Source organism: Schistocerca cancellata, chromosome 4, assembly GCF_023864275.1.
Source record: "Schistocerca cancellata isolate TAMUIC-IGC-003103 chromosome 4, iqSchCanc2.1, whole genome shotgun sequence".
Classification (NCBI taxonomy): Eukaryota; Metazoa; Arthropoda; class Insecta; order Orthoptera; family Acrididae; genus Schistocerca; species Schistocerca cancellata.
The window spans coordinates 586841047-586859365 of record NC_064629.1 but is presented as its reverse complement, the minus strand read 5'-3'; the positions used below and the strand labels follow the sequence as shown (position 1 = coordinate 586859365).

Sequence of the window (18319 nt, the reverse complement as noted above, 5' to 3'; positions counted from 1 at the left end):
ACTGCCTGGAAATACCACTAGCACTATGTAGCACTATGATAACCTAGTAAAACCTGAAAGTTAAACTCAGTTGATGTTAGACATAAATAATAAGGAAACGGCATAAAATAGAGTTGTAGTAGATTACGTCATATAAAATATGCTAAACTAGCCATTATATAATAAGTATACAATCAAGTAAAAATCTAAAGAGAGACAGGAAGTAATAAGTAAGATTGCAACCACAAGTACAGCTATAATAACAGTGATGTGGAAGCATTCATGATAATAGGGAGGAAGTCATATAAATCAATAATCTTAAATTAGTAGCACTCTTAGGTGAAGTAATCCATAAATAAGTGTTCTATCAAATTAAGTGGTACAAGGAAGTGACGTAAGAGTATCCTAGTAGCCCATGGGCAGCAGTATTGCTGACCTACCCAAGTAGTACCAGTAATCTCCGAGTTTAGGTACTAAATATTGAGGGCTGTATGGTAAATAAACCCTGACTGGCATGTGCCCATATTTGTTGTTGTCAGTGGGCCTTTGTGCTCACTTAGAGGTGTTAGTATCTGTTGCTGAAAGTTCCCATGCATTTATTCATGAAGATGCTTACAATAGGATCAAAAATTAGAACTCTACCAATGGTACGATGAAAAGATAAAGGAACAGTAATTTGTGGTAAGACAAGTGGGGAGAAGTGTTGTCTTTCATGTCCTCTCAGGACAAGATAGATCAGGTAACTACAATATCTTTCAGTGGGAAACTATAGCTTATCTTGAGAGAGATTATGCCCACACAATTGATAGCATACAATGCTCATCAAGTGTAAGACACAAAGAAATATTTGTTTATAAGAAAAGTTAAAGTTAAGTTTTATTCCTCTAAAACAAACAAAGGTTTAATACACTTTTGTAAAACCTTGTAAGTTAAAATTATTACTCTATGTGTCCAAAAATAGCATGGAAGATGGTAATGTGAAGGATAAAATGACGTATCAACTATTTCACCAAATACTACTATAGAAACACATAGCTGCTAATAAGGCAGATAGTTTAAGTGAATGTTGCTAAAATTCAAAAATTTTTGTACATTTATGAACAACATCTTAGATGCAGTTATTTGATCAAGAATGAAGAGAAAATTGTGAACCTAGATGTAGTATTGTCAGTGGATAACATAGTTTGTAACTATTTAAAGTACTGTGGAGGAAGTAATATGAGAACAGTGCTAATACAACTCACAGTTATACCGTATTTACTCGAATCTAAGCCGCACTCGAATCTAAGCCGCACCTGAAAAATGAGACTCGAAATAAAGGAAAAAAAAAATTTCCCGAATCTAAGCCGCACCTGAAATTTGAGACTTGAAATTCCTTATTTTGCTTTGATCAGATAAGTGCCGTTTTCTTTGTTATAGGTGTTTCCGTCATTCTTAAGCTGAAAATGCATTACTCCACTGTGTCATGCATTGTTTGTCGCATTCTGATAGTGCGTGTTTATGGCCTGTCGCGGCTCGCGGCATGGCTTGCTTTTGTGCGCGCTACTGCCGCGTACAATTAAGAAAAAAAGAGAGGAATCGTCTCATTAGCGAAACAATGGCAAGAGACTGCTATTTGTTGTTACTTACACTGCTGCTTTCTTTGATAATGATGAACAAGAATCAAATAATAGACTGCGTATGATAGAACATGTTCTGAACGAGAGTTGGGCGAAAATTTTTCTCCGTTTGAAAAGCTTTGCGGCCGCTTCTTTATTACATCAAATTCTGCACAGAAATTAGAGTCATCTTATATTTTAAAATTCTAGTCACTTGCCGTGCTTCATTTCTGACTGTATCACTATTAGGCATAAGAATAATACGAATATAAACATGACACGATACGTATATTCTTCCGCGTTTGCTGTTGTCTCACTCTAGTTTCGTAGTTTATTTGGCAGACAGGATTTAAATGAGATAGCACCAAACACGAAAGAATACATGGCAAAATGTTTATATTCGTATTATTCTTATGGTGAAGAGAATACTGTATGTGATTCAAATTTCATCAGGTTCCTATTAGTAACCATCTCTTCTCACACATAGGAAAAAATTCAGAACGTAGAGTTGGCCATATTGACAAACATCCCAAACAGTCTTGCCAGTCAGATTTTCGTAGTACACTGAAATTGTGCTACATTCGAAGATGAACAATACGAATTTGTATTTACTTCGTTGGATAATGTATGAAAATGCAGTGGTCGAAACTCGTGGCGGAGGAAAAAAGGTCGTCTTCAACTTTTTTTTTTTAATTTATTTACTCATGCAGAGGTTTTGGCGCCAGTATTTATCTTTGTGCCTACAGAGCATGCCTGCGTAGCGCTACGTATATTCGACGGCAGAAGTTAGTTGTGGCGGCATGTACCAACATTTTTCATAACTTCCGCTTGCTTTGCACTCGATTCTAAGCCGCAGGCGGTTTTTTGGATTACGAAAACCGGAAAAAAAGTGCGGCTTAGATTCGAGTAAATACGGTAATCTGTCTTCATGATAATGAGATAGCAAGAGTTAGTACATCCTAGTCAAATACAATGAACAAGATCAGATAATTTAAGAGAGGACATTGTAATTAGCCAATTATGAAAACCTACTGTTCATGTTGGTGCCTAATATAGAACTGTAACTTATAATGATGAAATGGTAGCCATATGGAGATAAGTGGACAATGGTTGGTCAGAGTAAAAGGTGAAAGATAGATTGATGTAAATGGATGTAACACATAAGATGACATAACCAATGTAGACAAATCAATTCATAAAATGGAACCAGATGCTTGGGAATCCAATGAAAACTATTAATTGTTATTTAGTTTAAGGTTGGAGTAATTCAGCTAGTGGTGGGTGTGGTGGCAAACACTGATTGGTGCCACTGCATGACACTAAGTGAGTTGGAATATGTGTTATAATTTTGTATTATAGATTTTATATTAATTGGTGTATTATAAATGTTTGTTTTATATTTGTTTCATGATCCACAATTGAGTTTGGCAAGGCATCCCAGGCACGTACTGACCTTTGATGGAGGTATATGAACTGTTAGTGCCCGTTTAATGAGCCTCAATAGTGATTTGGTAGTTAAATGGAAATCAACAAACTATGTTATGAAAGTTGCAAATTCAAGACACGTGACTAGGCCAAGTGAGCTAAATAGACATATTAACATTGATTAAGCTTGTAAAAGAGCCGTTACTGTCATATAATTACAGGTGTCTTATGAGGTTCAAAGAGCTTCATAGATTAGTTAAGTGCAGAACACAGTGCTTAACTATCAAGATGTATTATACCAGGTATAATAAAATATATCAAAAAGTCATAAAATTGCTGAGAGAAGGCTATCAGCCTTTCCGAAAACAAGGCAAGGACAGCATGGCAAAACTTAAATGAAGAAAAAGGTCATAAAAGGAATAAAAAGGACTGTCCCAAAGAAATTAGATTGAATAACACCTTACTAAAAAGCCCTGAATCAATAGCAAATGTCTTCAATAACTACTTTATAGATATCTGCAATATATGATGGACAATATCACAATCTCAGCAACTAATGCTTTAAGAGGGTTAAAGCTGATGAAACAACCATTAAGTAATTCAATTTATTTGTTTCCTACTAGTGAAAGAGAAGTAATTAAAGCAAGTAATTAAAACAACCTGAAAAACACTAAGACACAGGATGTTTATGGGACATCAAACAATCTTGTGAAACTGTCTTCTGTCTTTATAGCTAAGCCACTGTGCAAAGTGTTTAATGAGTCAATGGCAGAGGCAGTGTTTCCAGAAAGCCTAAAAATTGCAAGGTTAATACCTGTATTCAAAAAGGATGATGCAAGAGAACCAGAAAATTACAGACCTGTGAGTATTTTACAACAATAATTTCACAACAATAATTCATCTAATCTAATCTAATCTAATAACAAAAATCTTTGCACATATTCTGTAAAACAGGTTGATGAGGTTTTTCGCAACACACATAATATTATCCAGAAGTTACCATGGTTACCAGGAAAATAAGTTCACCACTACTGCTGCAAAAGATCCCACTGACTATGTGCTCGATGCTTTTGACAAGGAAGAAACTACAATAGGGATACTTTGTGACCTATCTAAAGCATTTGGTCTAGTAAACCATGAATTACTTCTGCAGAAATTAGAATTCTATGGGATCAGAGGTACTGTGCTTGACTTGTTTAGGTCTTATGTGACAAACAGGCATCAGAAAGTGGAAATATCAGATGAAAAAGGAAATAAATTGTACTCAGATACAAAGAAAATTGTACATGGTGTACCACAAGGAAGTGCACATGGGCCATTATTCTTCTTGATTTCTGTAAATGTTCTACCCAATCGCATCCAAAATAAGACCATCTTTCATGCTGATGAATGAAGGATGCAAATTTAGAAGAATGTGCTCTAAACACTGAAGCGGTTCTTTGTTACCTTGATAAATGATTTTGCAATAATAGAACAGTACCTAATTACAAGAGAACCATTTTTATCTATTTTAAAAATAGTAAGACCAAACAAAATTTGCTAGAATTGACTTGAGCAAGTGAAATGTGCAAAATTTTTGGCCCTCTGCATAGATGACAAATCAATATTATCAGAGCACATCAATATCAGGAAGTTAAGTGAAATTGTCAACATGGAAACCCTAATAAAATATTACTATGCACAACTTTATTAAACTATGTCTTACAGGATTGAACTTTGGGGGAGAGCATTAAATATGAATAAGATCCTTATTATACACAAAAAAAGCCATCTTCATAATGACAAGGAAAAAGAGGCGTACCACTCGTAGGTTGAAATTCAAGGAATTGAACAACCTAGCAGCAGTAAATTTCTATATCTACAGAATTCTAACACTCACCTAAAAAACACAGTAATCTCTATGAAACGAATGAACAGGTACACCAATATCAAACCAGGAATTGCTGGAAACTAAAGGCAATCCAGCATTGAACCAGCCAACATGAGAAAGGGATTACATGCGTTGGAAAATCCCTCTATAACTGTCTTCAAATGTGATTATGCAAATAGAAAACATAAAGGAATTTAAAAACTGTATTAGACAAATACTGACAGAAAATCCATTTTATTCAATTTAGGAATTTTTTTATCAAAGCAAAGTTATTAATAAATGAATATATGGTTATAAACTCTTGCGATAGACTAACATGATTATAAATCTGTGTGATTTTAACATGTGTGATTATTAATATGTATAATAGTATTAATCTGTAACTATATATTAATTTGTAACTATATATGCAAACTTTAATGTACTCTCAACTTTAGTGAATAAGACCTGACAATGCCTATGTGTAAAGATACAACATGTACCAACTGTATTACATCAAAATCTCTGATGAATAAATAATAATGATAATAATAATAATAATGAATATCAGAGTGATATTTTGTCATGCATTGTTCTAATTCTTCGTGAGAGTGTTATCTCTGACTTCAGTTCCCAGCTGTTGTGAACACTGACATTTAACCTCTAATACCAAAGTGTAGCTAATGATATAACTTGAAGTGAGTAATTAAATGCTGATGTACATCAGAAAAGGTTTACTGTTACATACTACCATTAGAAAAGTATATGAAATAGGAAAATGACAACAGAGATTATCATGTTGTTAGAACATTGATGTGTGAAGTCTTCGTTAGTTTCACAATGTCACACATTTTTCCCATGAACATATCTCAACATTCTACTTCCAAATCTTCCATGCATCTACTCCTTGATAATGAAAGATGTTTGTTCTTAAAGAATAGTATTTAAATAGAAGATCTGATCTACATGAGTATTATTGTGAGTTCATCTGAGTTCTAGTTATTTGTTGATTTGCACCTAAGATGTGGTGACGTGGTCACATCAGCAACTATACAAGGCATAAAAGTCCTTGTCCATTAACCAGTCCATCACAGGCAGCCTGTAGGTGATGTCAGGAGAATAGGGACAGCACACCAAAGTGGCACCACAACTTAATTTTACACCATCAGCTGCAGCAGTTTTTTAGGACCTATACAGAGGAGATGTATGCTGATGGGGCACAAAAGGTTATCCATCGCCAAACAACTTCCAGTCAGTAGATCAACCACCTACACCCACTTCACAACCTGTCATTCCTGATATTGAAATGCCACCATATTTTTGTAGGACAGTGTTTCAGTACCAGTCACCTCACCCCAGTGGTCTTGGCATCGTCATGTCTCTGTTATTCATATGTGTTGATTAAAAAGAGGAGGGATTTATCATCCTACAATGGTAGTATTGACTGGGGCAAGATGTCAAAAACGCTACTCATCTCTGAGTACAAGATTTTTTGACACTCTCACATGGAGTGTGCAAAATGAGTGTATCAGGTAGGACCTGAGATATACTGGGCATAATGAGATGACTGTGCTGGTGCTCCAACACTCGGCGTGGTGTTCATATATAAATCCATCAATAAGTATGTTGAGATACCTGTAAACAATGTGGTTCCTTCTTATGCCACACACTTAGATACTGAATTCTCAACTTTGCTTACAAATACACTTCTGGCCATTAAAGTCAGAACACCATTAACAGATGTCAAATTGGAATGAATTGTACAATGTGCTTGGGAATGGAAATTATTCACATTTCAGTGCAACTGCACATAGTAGGCATGAGTAGCACCATCTGTATACTGTATATAAGAAATGATTATGAGGCAGGTTTATTATTCAGAAATCACATCTGAATGTTGGTGGTTTGTGAGAAGCTCATGTTATGCCTTGTGTAAAAAGGAAAAATGTACCAGAATGTGTCAGAATTTGACAGCAGCAGGATCATGGCCTATTAAGACTCTGGTTTGTGATCCCACAACAGTGCTTCTCACTTTAATCAGCATCCCATGATTATCATGGAAATATAGAATTGATGGATTCAGGAAGGTCTTACTCAATTCCATGCAGGATGTCAATGCCACCATGTGACTAGCACCAGAATGAACAGACATTTGTTCACTTGGCCATGCAAGATCATACAGTCACATCAAGCGCCTAGAATCTGGAAATGGGCTGGTTTGTGTTAAGATATGTATCCATGCAGACAGTGCAACTACATCTGGATCACCTTGGACTGTCAGTACAGTGGCCATTTTGCATCTTCCATATATGTAGTACTGGAGAGAGAGGTGCACTTACAGTTTATCCAACAACAAGATTTGACACATGATGGACACCACAGCACACCAGACATTATATTTGTGATTTGTTAAGGTCACTTTCTGTGCCCTATCTTTGAAATATCCATGACATTAACTTTTAATGAGATAGCAAAATAATGCATGTTTCCAATTCTGTACTGACCTACCTCAATATGGACGATGTTGAACTGTTGGCCAGTTCAACATATTCTCAAGACCTCGCACCCACTGAAAATGGGTTGCAAAGAGAATGGTGCAATAGAATTCACCAGCCACTATGACTGCTGCACTCTGGTGCAGAGTTGAAGCAGTAAGGAATGATGCACCCATTATATGTTACCCAATCTCAGCTGGACTGAATGCCCACTCAAGTTAGAGTTGTTATTGCTACCAGAGGTGACAGTTCTGTGTACCAAATTTCATACCTTGTATACCCAAAGATCATATACAAATTTAATCATATATCCTGCTACTAAACTGGATATACTCAATAAGTAATATTTTTATTTTGCTATCCTTCTGTGTTACCTTTTACTTGGGTTGCAAATTCATCCTTAAATCACATAGCAAATATTTTTCTAGCAGTTTCCACTCATCCTGGTAGCTTTCTCTCTGTAGTTCTGCTGCTCTGAACCAATCTTGTTGTATGGCTGCAGTAAGTGTGTTTCATATGAAAAGATAATATCCAGTTTCCTACACCATCTTTGTACATTCCAAGCTGGTGTTCTTTGTCATTAATGGGGTATTAAACTGCAATCAAACTCCTTTCCTCTAAAATACCTCATTACAGTGAGGATACAAGCTGTAATCCCTTTTAAATGTCCTCTTGTAGTTGCATAACTGCTAATTTTTTCCTTATTTGAAATTATTTTCAAAAGTTTATTCCTGAATGGCTAAATATCTGTTGTACTCTGTTTGTATACCATATATGCAGCTGCAAAGTTGATCAAAATCACAGCTCAAGATGAAGTCACTAACATAAATTGATCAATACAAAAGAGATTTTCTAAATATTTTTTGGAAACGTACAATATGTAATATTTTCTGACATTGGCCCTGTCATTGCTCTAAATTAGTTGAGTAACAAACAGAATCTTTTCAGCAAAATGAATACAACTCTACTATCTGTGCATACTCTGTGTAAATAACTGCATTTATAGAGTTTAAAGATTAGCTCTGTGAAGGTTAACATTTTTGACATGAGACACACATTCCTTTGTATGAAGAATTTACTATATACAGTATGATACCTCCTCACATATCTGTGCTATATAACATGTAATGAATGTAATGATTTCTGTCATTATGCCAGCATGCAATTATTTTCCCACAAGAGCTGAGATTATTTTTTTGCCAGAAATCATAGAAAGACTATCCTGAGAGAATGACGTATTTAAGGTAAACCTGTATCCAATATCCTTGTCAGTGACAGTATGAAGGCAATTTTCACATGAAGGTGAGATTGCTCTTCTAGATGGCCTCTGTATTTTTCTGAGTTGAACAACATTGTTAATGATTACAGAGAAAAATCGGCAATGTGAGAAAACAGTTCTACCATCATGTCAGAATTCCAGGATTGCCTTCAAAATATCATTCTGGTTGCTTATAAAGAAGTCTAAGAAAATGAGTGTTTATACATTCACTTCCTTGCAGACTGCTGATATTCATTAACATTTACACTTGTGTTAAGCCTTACTGATCAAGGAATATCACATAATGGTTTTCAGGGACAAATACACTTAAAAGTGACAATGAGGTCAACTCTCTTAATACTACATTCTTTAAAGCTGAAATGAAGTAATACAGTTGCATACTGACTATCTCACTGGACAACCAAGGCATTACAACAGTAACTGTAATGGGTTGTTAAATATTGCCATTGTTCCACTCTAGCCTGAATTCTGGTATCAGGTTCCTTTTACCTGTCTGTGATGGTAAGATTCAAATTATGTACATGTGTTTTAGATGTGTCATAGCACACTAAAAAATCTGTAAATCCTTCAAATCACTGGTAAAATAAGAAACATTGCATATCATTAATGCCAGTGCTAGACCCCTTATGATATGATTTGCTCTGGGGCAGCATGATCTGTAGTCCTAATTTTAGTACGGGATAATGTTTGTGCTTTTGAATATATGTGTGACTGTAAAAGCCAGCATTATAAGAAACAAAGAAATAAAAATCTTTCTATTGGAGAAGGAGATGAGGAGGTGGGTATCGATACACTAGAGATTTCATCAGTAAAGAGATTTTGTTAGTGAATTTAATGCTTCTTGGTGGGCAAAAGTATAGCTACTGAAAACAAGTTAGATGTCATATTCCTTCACCTCTCCTTCTTGAATACTAATATTATCTTTCAAACTATTTTCTACCTCTTGCCATTCCACTTCATCCACAAGAAAAACATGTCCTGCAATTTTAATCATAAAGATGCAATGGCAATAGTCACACTAACATCAGTTTATTATAAAAATGAGCTACATAAGTTTTTCAGTTAGGACCATGAACTTACATACCTGTAGGTTGCAGAACACCACAGATTTCTATGCTTTGTTGAGTCAGTGAGGACATAAATCTCTTGATTAAATCCTGTTCTGAATTCTTAGTTATGGGCTCTAATCTCCGGATAAACCTTAGCAAGTATTCCAATAAATACTGCACAGCCTTCAAGAAAAAAAAAAAGAATATTCACACATATAAAACTTCAAACATTATCCAATTTTCCAGGAGATACAGAATTATCTAGTTGAGAATGAAGTAGATGTTACCCTACCGTAACTAATGTACAGAATTGCCCTGTTGCAAAAAATTTACTTTAACAAAAAAAAAAAAAAAAAATTAACACATATTTTCATAGTGAAATGAAGAATGAATTCTCACTAAGAATAGAAGCTTAAGATAATTAACAGAAGATCCAGAGCATATGTTGTTAGTTATTCTACATCTACATCTACATCTACATGACTACTCTGCAATTCACATTTAAGTGCTTGGCAGAGGGTTCATCGAACCACAATCATACTGCCTCTCCACCATTCCACTCCCGAACAGCGCGCGGGAAAAACGAACACCTAAACCTTTCTGTTCGAGCTCTGATTTCTCTTATTTTATTTTGATGATCATTCCTACCTATGTAGGCTGGGCTCAACAAAATATTTTTGCATTCGGAAGACAAAGTTGGTGACTGAAATTTCGTAAATAGATCTCGCCGCGACGAAAAACGTCTTTGCTATAATGACTTCCATCCCAATTCGCGAATCATATCTGCCACACTCTATCCCCTATTACATGATAATACGAAACAAGCTGCCCTTTTTTGCACCCCCTCGATGTCCTCTGTCAATCCCACCTGGTAAGGATCCCACACCGCGCAGCAATATTCTAACAGAGGACGAACGAGTGTAGTGTAAGCTGTCTCTTTAGTGGACTTGTTGCATCTTCTAAGTGTCCTGCCAATGAAACGCAACCTTTGGCTCACCTTCCCCACAATATTATCTATGTGGTCTTTCCAACTGAAGTTGTTCGTAATTTTAACACCTAGGTACTTAGTTGAATTGACAGCCTTGAGAATTTTACTATTTATCGAGTAATCGAATTCCATCTGATTTCGGTTTGAACTCATGTGGATCACCTCAAACTTTTCGTTATTTAGCGTCAACTGCCACCTGCCACACCATACAGCAATCTTTTCTAAATCACTTTGCAACTGATACTGGTCTTCGGATGACCTTACTAGACGGTAAATTACAGCATCATCTGCGAACAACCTAAGAGAACTGCTCAGATTGTCACCTAGGTCATTTATATAGACCAGGAACAGCAGAGGTCCCAGGACGCTTCCCTGGGGAACACCTGATATCACTTCAGTTTTACTCGATGATTTGCCGTCTATTACTATGAACTGCAACCTTCCTGACAGGAAATCACGAATCCAGTCGCACAACTGAGACGATACCCCATAGGCCCACAGCTTGATTAGAAGTCGCTTGTGAGGAACGGTGTCAAAAGTTTTCCGGAAATCTAGAAATACGGAATCAACCTGAGATCCCCTGTCGATAGTGGCCATTACTTCGTGTGAATAAAGAGCTAGCTGTGTTGCACAAGAACAATGTTTTCTGAAATGAAAATCATTTGAATGAAAATCATTTGAATGTGTTGTTGGTTTCTGTATTTTAGTTAGGACTGTATGCTGCAGTGTTTTTGGTAAAATATGTCATTTCACTAGACATACACACACACACACGCACACACACACACTGAAACAAAGGAAGGTATTTTCATTCCTTTGTTTTAATAAATATACAAATATTTACATATGTATTCTGTACACAGATCTATGTAAACAGTAGGTGAACAATGCATTTAATAAAGTTACTACACCTCTCGCTTCCAAATGATGGTCTTCTTGTGAATACATTGAGTAAAATATTTGTTCATGTTTAATTTAAGCAAAACAGGAAAAATCAAGCCTCTTATCTGACATGTGTGCAGAACTCCCATTTATTTTAATGTCAGCAGTGAACTTATCATACCAGATGTAGTTTATGACACATGCTTTATTGTACTAATATTTCAGTTGTTTCACACTGTGGATGTTTTCCTTTATGTTGAGATCCACCAAATAATGCATGTGTGTGAGCATGTTAAATATTGGCTATAATACAGAATATGTACCTTATCTAATTTTTTTAGACACTTTTCTGGGTTGTTTCCAAAGATAACTATGTAGCTTAAGCTATCACAGTTCAAAGCAGGGGTTTTCAGCAGCTCCAGCCAATCATAAAGTAGTCCAGTTAATACATAAATATTTTTCTCTAATCTTAGACTGGTCCAAACTGAACATTTGTAGTTCAGTTCTATTCTTAATTGGTAGATAGATTTCTTGGAAACTTCGTCCAACATCTGATGGTCAGCCAGCAAAGCTTGTATAATATCATCTGTGCAGTAATTCTGTAACGAAATGATACAGTAAGTCAAACATTACCTACAAATCTTATTTGCTTTTAGAAATGTAAGAAGCGTTTAATGTATGATTCATCATACAAATACTACAAGTACTTAGAAATGGTGTATCTCAAAAGTTCATTGAATGGTATCATGAAACAAAGAAAACAGAATTTACACTGGAGAAAAAAACAGTGTGATTACCTGCTTAATAGTACATTGGTCACCCTTTGGAATGAAATACAGCAGTAATTCCAGATGACAAAAATTTGACAAGTCCTTGGTAGGTTTCTGGAGGTATGTGGCACCAGATGGCTATGAACAGATCACTCAATTCCAGGAAATTATGGACTGGTGGTTTGTGGGATGGAGCTAGTGCCCAGCAGCATCCCAGATGCATTCCAAAAGGCAGAACTAAGACATCAACACCACTTCACTATCATACTTCTAGAACCTCAGAAGATTCTGTGATTTTGACATAGGTAGTTATGCTGCCGGAGATACCATCATCATCAGGGAGGACATCAAGTATGAAGAAATGCACGTGGTTTGCAATAATGGGATGGACAGCCAACACTTGTCACTTACTCATGATTTCACCAATGTGGAATCATTTTCCATAGATGATCATGATAGTATTATGGGAACAGTGACCAGCTTCACCATTTCTGAGATGCTTGTTCCCAACTGTCCTTTTTCAAAGTCACTTATGTCAGTGGATTTCATCAACTGCAGCCTGAATCATGTTAATGATTCACCTTTCATTTCTGTTCTGCTAAATAGTTCCTTTACCATATCACATGCTCACTGTGCAGACAGATGGCATTCAACCTTACAATGGGCAGCAGTCACACTGTATTGGTTTATCAGTGTATAAAAAATATTCTTAATAACTTTCAAAGTAATCTTGACACACATCTTTTGTTGCAGTTAAAAAATGATGCAGACAGTTAGGCACTGTGACCATGGCAGCTGCCTTCCCTATTAAATATTAAACTGGCAACATTAGATCTCATTTACAGTGATGAATCATTTCTCATGATCTTATCATTAACAGGACATTTAACCTTCATATTTTTTTTCCTTTCCTTGTGTCGATAGTTTGCAGAAAAGATAGATCTTGTCACAAGTTTCAGTGTAACTTGCAGTGCAAATCAGGAACAAATCTTACATTTCCTCACATGTTTTGTGAATGATGATGTGACATTACAAGCAGCTGGTGTGTTCTGGTGATGTAGTCATGGGAAAAGTTAATATGTCTTGTAATGTCATCACTAGTATGATTTTAATGAAAATACATTGGTGAGATATTTAGTCTGGAGCTGATAATTCTATGGGCAATATGTATGAGGTGAACATTATTTTTGTGGACCGGGACTTGTACATTGTGATTTAGCACATGCTGCTGGATATAATGCTACATCTGCACAAAGTAATGCCAAAATTTGCACTGGTGATAGACGCTGTTCAATTATTCAATGAGTTATTTGTTCATGGTCACCATTTGCATGCTTTGTGCTTCTCTAAAAATAATTAAGAGGGGTTTATATAAAACTTAAAATCAATCTCTTTCAAGCAATGTTATTATTCTTCAGGATTTTGACCTACAGATCCAGCCTCAGTACATATTTTATTAAATTATTCACTCATGTCTCATTGCCAACATAAGGCTTTGGTATTAAAATTATTATGTTTTTGACTCAAAGAGCGACACTGTATGACCACTCCCAATGGTGTTGGCAAGTCACACTCAAAGTTAATGGCTATACATTGCTCACAACCTGGGGCATGGATGAAAGCATCATAATTGGATTGGCTCATCCTGGATTGGAATGCATTTTCATTCTATTGATATTCTAGACTGGTTGTCCCAGTACCCAAGCTGTAATAGTGAGCAGTTAGCATGGGGTCTCAGGAGTTACTGTTTAGTGAGGTAGTAGTAAAAGTAGCAGCAGGAATAGCACACTTAGTGCAGATGATAAGCATAACAGCACATGTTAGTAACAGCAGTGGCAGACAACTGTGACATGGTGCATTACTGGTATCACAGTCCACTTGGCTAAAGTCACCGGGCAGCAGAGGCATTGTCTACACAGTGACACATGTGGGAGGCATTGCATAGGAGACACGGTGCAGTGGCAGCATCTTCACGTGGTGACACGTGTGGTCAACATCACATTGGCTGCAAGCAGCAGAGGTGGCAGCTTCACACCGTGTCACACAAGGCAAATGGCAGTCCACATTGCAGGTGATATTGCGCCAGCATCAAATGAAACACACAGCAGCAGAGTCTGCATACTTCAACGAGGAAATGCAAGTTAAGTACACTCAGTGGCTGCATTTGTAGTTGATTTTAAATATCATTTAAAGGTAGTTCCTGATGAAATAGTTAGGCTTAAGTATTTCACCATTTTTGTGACAGACAAGGAAGCAGTAAGGGCCAAAAGAAATAAAATGCTAGATTGGAAGGTTGTTGAATTGGGCTTGAGTGAGTATAGAAACCTAATTGTTGTAGTAAAAAAGAAAGATGGTTCTGTGAGGACTGTGTTACATGTGAAGAGACTGAACAAAATAATTGTACCACCCAGAAGACATGAATGAACTTTTACAAACATTTAACGGTATGGTAATGTATAGTCTACCTCGATAGCTGAGTGGACAGTGTGACAGAATGCCATGCCAATGGGCCCCGGTTCGATTCCCAGCTGGGTTGGAGATTTTCACCACTCAGGGATTGAGTGTTGCGTTGTCTTCATCATTATCTCACTCCCATCAACACACAAGTCACCAAACTGGTGTCAACTGAAAAGGTACCATTCTACCTGATGGGAGGCCCTAGCCACACATTTCATTGCATAATATATATAAAAGGCGTAGAGGAAGAGAAGAAGATGAAAGAAATATGCAGAGATATGCATAGGCTCCAAAAGAGGGATCCAACATTGAAATTCATTAAAGTTAATTTTGGGTGTAAAGGATAGAAAAAATTAAACAATAAGTGAGAATGTTTAGACAGGCAAGGAAAGCAGCTATGTTTCCCAGATGAACAGGTAGAAATATTACTTAATTACCTTCATCACAGCCATGGGCACTATGGAGCACAGAAGTGTTTCGAAATAATTTGGGAATATAATCCATCAAATTACGGGCATGCAGCCACACAAATAAAATTTCCTCCACTGATATTTCGGCCACGTATTATCTGGCCATCCTCAGAGTGAGTCACAAGACTGATGACAAGATGCGAAGCGTGGCCTTATATGCTCCACCACGGCGGTACTGTGCATGCGGGTCACAGATGCTGGTCGGCGGCAGAGACATACGCTTACACATGCACCACCTGTGGCAAAGGCGTACAGACACTCGATTTGCTTATCGATGTTTGATTGGCGGCGGTGACACTATGACGAGATCTCTGCAGTTTAATTACTCCAAGAGCTGGATTTCATGCTTTGTCCAAATTAAAACCATTATCTCTATTTATTAAATTGTTAGCTAATCTAATTTCTATAGCTTCCTTGAATACAGATTCCCATAAAGAAGAGGTGGATGTTAAAATCTTCACATCACTGTAATTCATGGAATGACCTGTATCAGTACAATGTTTGGCCACACCTGACTTGTCTGGCTGTAATAAGCGTATGTATCTACAATGCTCCACACACCTCTCATGAACGGTGCATGTTGTTTGGCCTATGTATGACTGCTCACAATTTCCGCAAGGAATCTGATACACACCTGCTTTACAAAGCTGTAAATCAACCTTCACAGAGCCGAGTAAAGCTGCAATCTTTGTGGGCGACCAGAAGATCACCTTAACACAGTGTTTCTCAAGAATACGGCCTATCTTCGAAGAAAGAGCACCCATATAGGGCAAAAATGCACTAGGTCTGAAGGAATTACTATCTTCTTCCCCATCACATACCTGCTTTTTAGGTTTTGTATCGAATGCTCTACAAATTTGTTGCAGAGAATATCCATTCGATTTAAAAATGTTCTTGAGGTATGTGAGCACTTCTTGCAAATTTTCTTTATTGGATATACAGTGCGCCCAATGCACTAAGGTCTTAAGGACACCTATGGTCTGTGAAGGGTGATGGCAGCTACTGGCATGAAGATATAGATTTGTGTGCGTTGGTTTCCGATATACGGCATGTCCTAATGTGACATCACTTTTACTGTGAACGACAACAACCAAAAAGGGGAGGCAGCCATCTTTTTCTATTTCCATAGTAAATTTAATGCTAGCATGGATGGAATTCAAATGCTCAAGAAATCGATGTAATTCATGCATACCATGGGACCATACCACGAATTTGTCGTCCACGTACGTCCAGAAGACCGTAGGTTTAAAACTTGCTGAGTCCGGCGCCTTGTCCTCGAAGTCTTCCATGAATTAATTAGCTACCAGAGGGGAGAGGGGGTTTCCCATGGCAACACCATCAATTTGGTCATAAAATTCACCATTAAACTGAAAATAAGATGATAGAAGCACATGTTCAAATAAGACCGTAATGTTCTTATCAAAATGTTGGCCGATGAGAGTTAAAGAGTCCTTTAAAGGTACCTTCGTGTATAATGATCCCACACCAAAACTAACAAGCACATCCATACTATTAAGCCTGACATTGCTATGTCAATGAATAAAATCCATAGAATTACAAACGTGGTGAGTACATTTTCCTACCAATGGTTTTAATAAGGAAGCTAAATATTTGGCGGAAAAATATGTTGGTGAACCAATAGTGCTCGTCATAGGTCTCATAGACAAGTCCTCTAGATGCTCATCTTTACCCATCTTGTGAACTTTAGGAAGACCATAAAATCTCAGTGGTACTGCACCTCGTACTTTTAAACTTCTTATGACTTCCTTCGGTAGTGATGAAGCGTTCAGCAAGGCAGCAGTCCTTATTGTCACCTTGTTAGTAGGATCTTTATTAATCTTCCGATATGCACCAGAACTAAACAGACCATATAACTCTTCCTTGTAGAGTTCCTGAGGCATAAGGATGGTAGCATTACCTTTATCAGCACGCAGGACGACTGTATCAGTATCCTCATGTAGCTTTCGTATCGCACATCTTTCTTTCTCGGAAACATTGCTTCTTTGTGGACGATGCTTCATGATTGCTTGACAGGTTTCTCATCTGATTTCTTCCGCAGAATCCTCTGATAGTGGTCGGACAGCTTCTTCAATGACACTGATGAAAGATGATATCGGCAATGTCTTTGGAGTAGGGGCAAAATTTAGCCCTTCACTTAAGACAGACAACGTAGCTTCGTCCAGATCCTTACCCGTCAAATTTATGACAGGACGTTGAATAACAGAGTCCACCTGAGAAGGCTGGTCCAATCAGCTGTACTTAGTTTGCGCAACCATGTAGTTGTCACAAAATTTGCAAGGTTGGTTCACTTTGTTAAGAACGCTGCAGTAAATAGAATTTTACATAGGGCTGGTTCTGCTATTGTCAGAGAAAGAATTCATTTTACTCGTCAGAAGTTGGACATTGTTTCTGAACGCCTGTATCATCTGCATCTGAAGGTAGCAAATGTTTTGTCTCTTGACTCATGGGACTGGATCGATGGCATGACATGGGCTAAGTCTGAATGGATTCATGAAGTGGCCACAAAAAGACAGATTACCAAGTACAGCCAATTGGACCAGCCTTCTCAGGTGGACTCTGTTATTCGACGCCCTGTCATAAATTTGACGGGTAAGGATCTGGATGAAGCTACGTTGTCTGTCTTAAGTGAAGGGCTAAATTTTGCCCCTACTCCAAAGACATTGCCGATATCATCTTTCATCAGTGTCATTGAAGAAGCTGTCCGACCACTATCAGAGGATTCTGCGGAAGAAATCAGATGAGAAACCTGTCAACCAATCACGAAGCATCATCCACAAAGAAGCAATGTTTCCAAGGAAGAAAGACGTGCGATATGAAAGCTGCGTGAGGATACTGATACAGTCGTCCTGCGTGCTGATAAAGATAATGCTACCATCCTTATGCCTCAGGAACTCTACAAGGAAAAGATATATGGTCTACTTAGTTCTGGTGCATATCAGAAGATTAATAAAGATCCTACTAACAAGGTGACAATAAGGACTGCTGCCTTGCTGAACGCTTCATCACTACCGAAGGAAGTCATAAGAAGTTTAAAAGTACGAGGTGCAGTACCACCGA

The 18319-nt window shown here is 37.3% G+C and overlaps 1 protein-coding gene across 1 annotated transcript in view; it reads right to left on the bottom strand.

Moving 5' to 3' along the window:
- Nucleotides 1-18319, bottom strand: part of LOC126184338 (protein tyrosine phosphatase domain-containing protein 1-like) — a 352516-nt gene that overhangs the window by 72394 nt on the left and 261803 nt on the right. Inside the window, exons 10-11 of the mRNA XM_049926715.1 lie at nucleotides 11868-12143; nucleotides 9710-9857 (exon numbers count right to left, since the gene is read on the bottom strand). Of these exons, the coding sequence (XP_049782672.1) occupies nucleotides 9710-9857; nucleotides 11868-12143 (424 nt within the window). The remainder of the gene's footprint in view (nucleotides 1-9709; nucleotides 9858-11867; nucleotides 12144-18319) is intronic.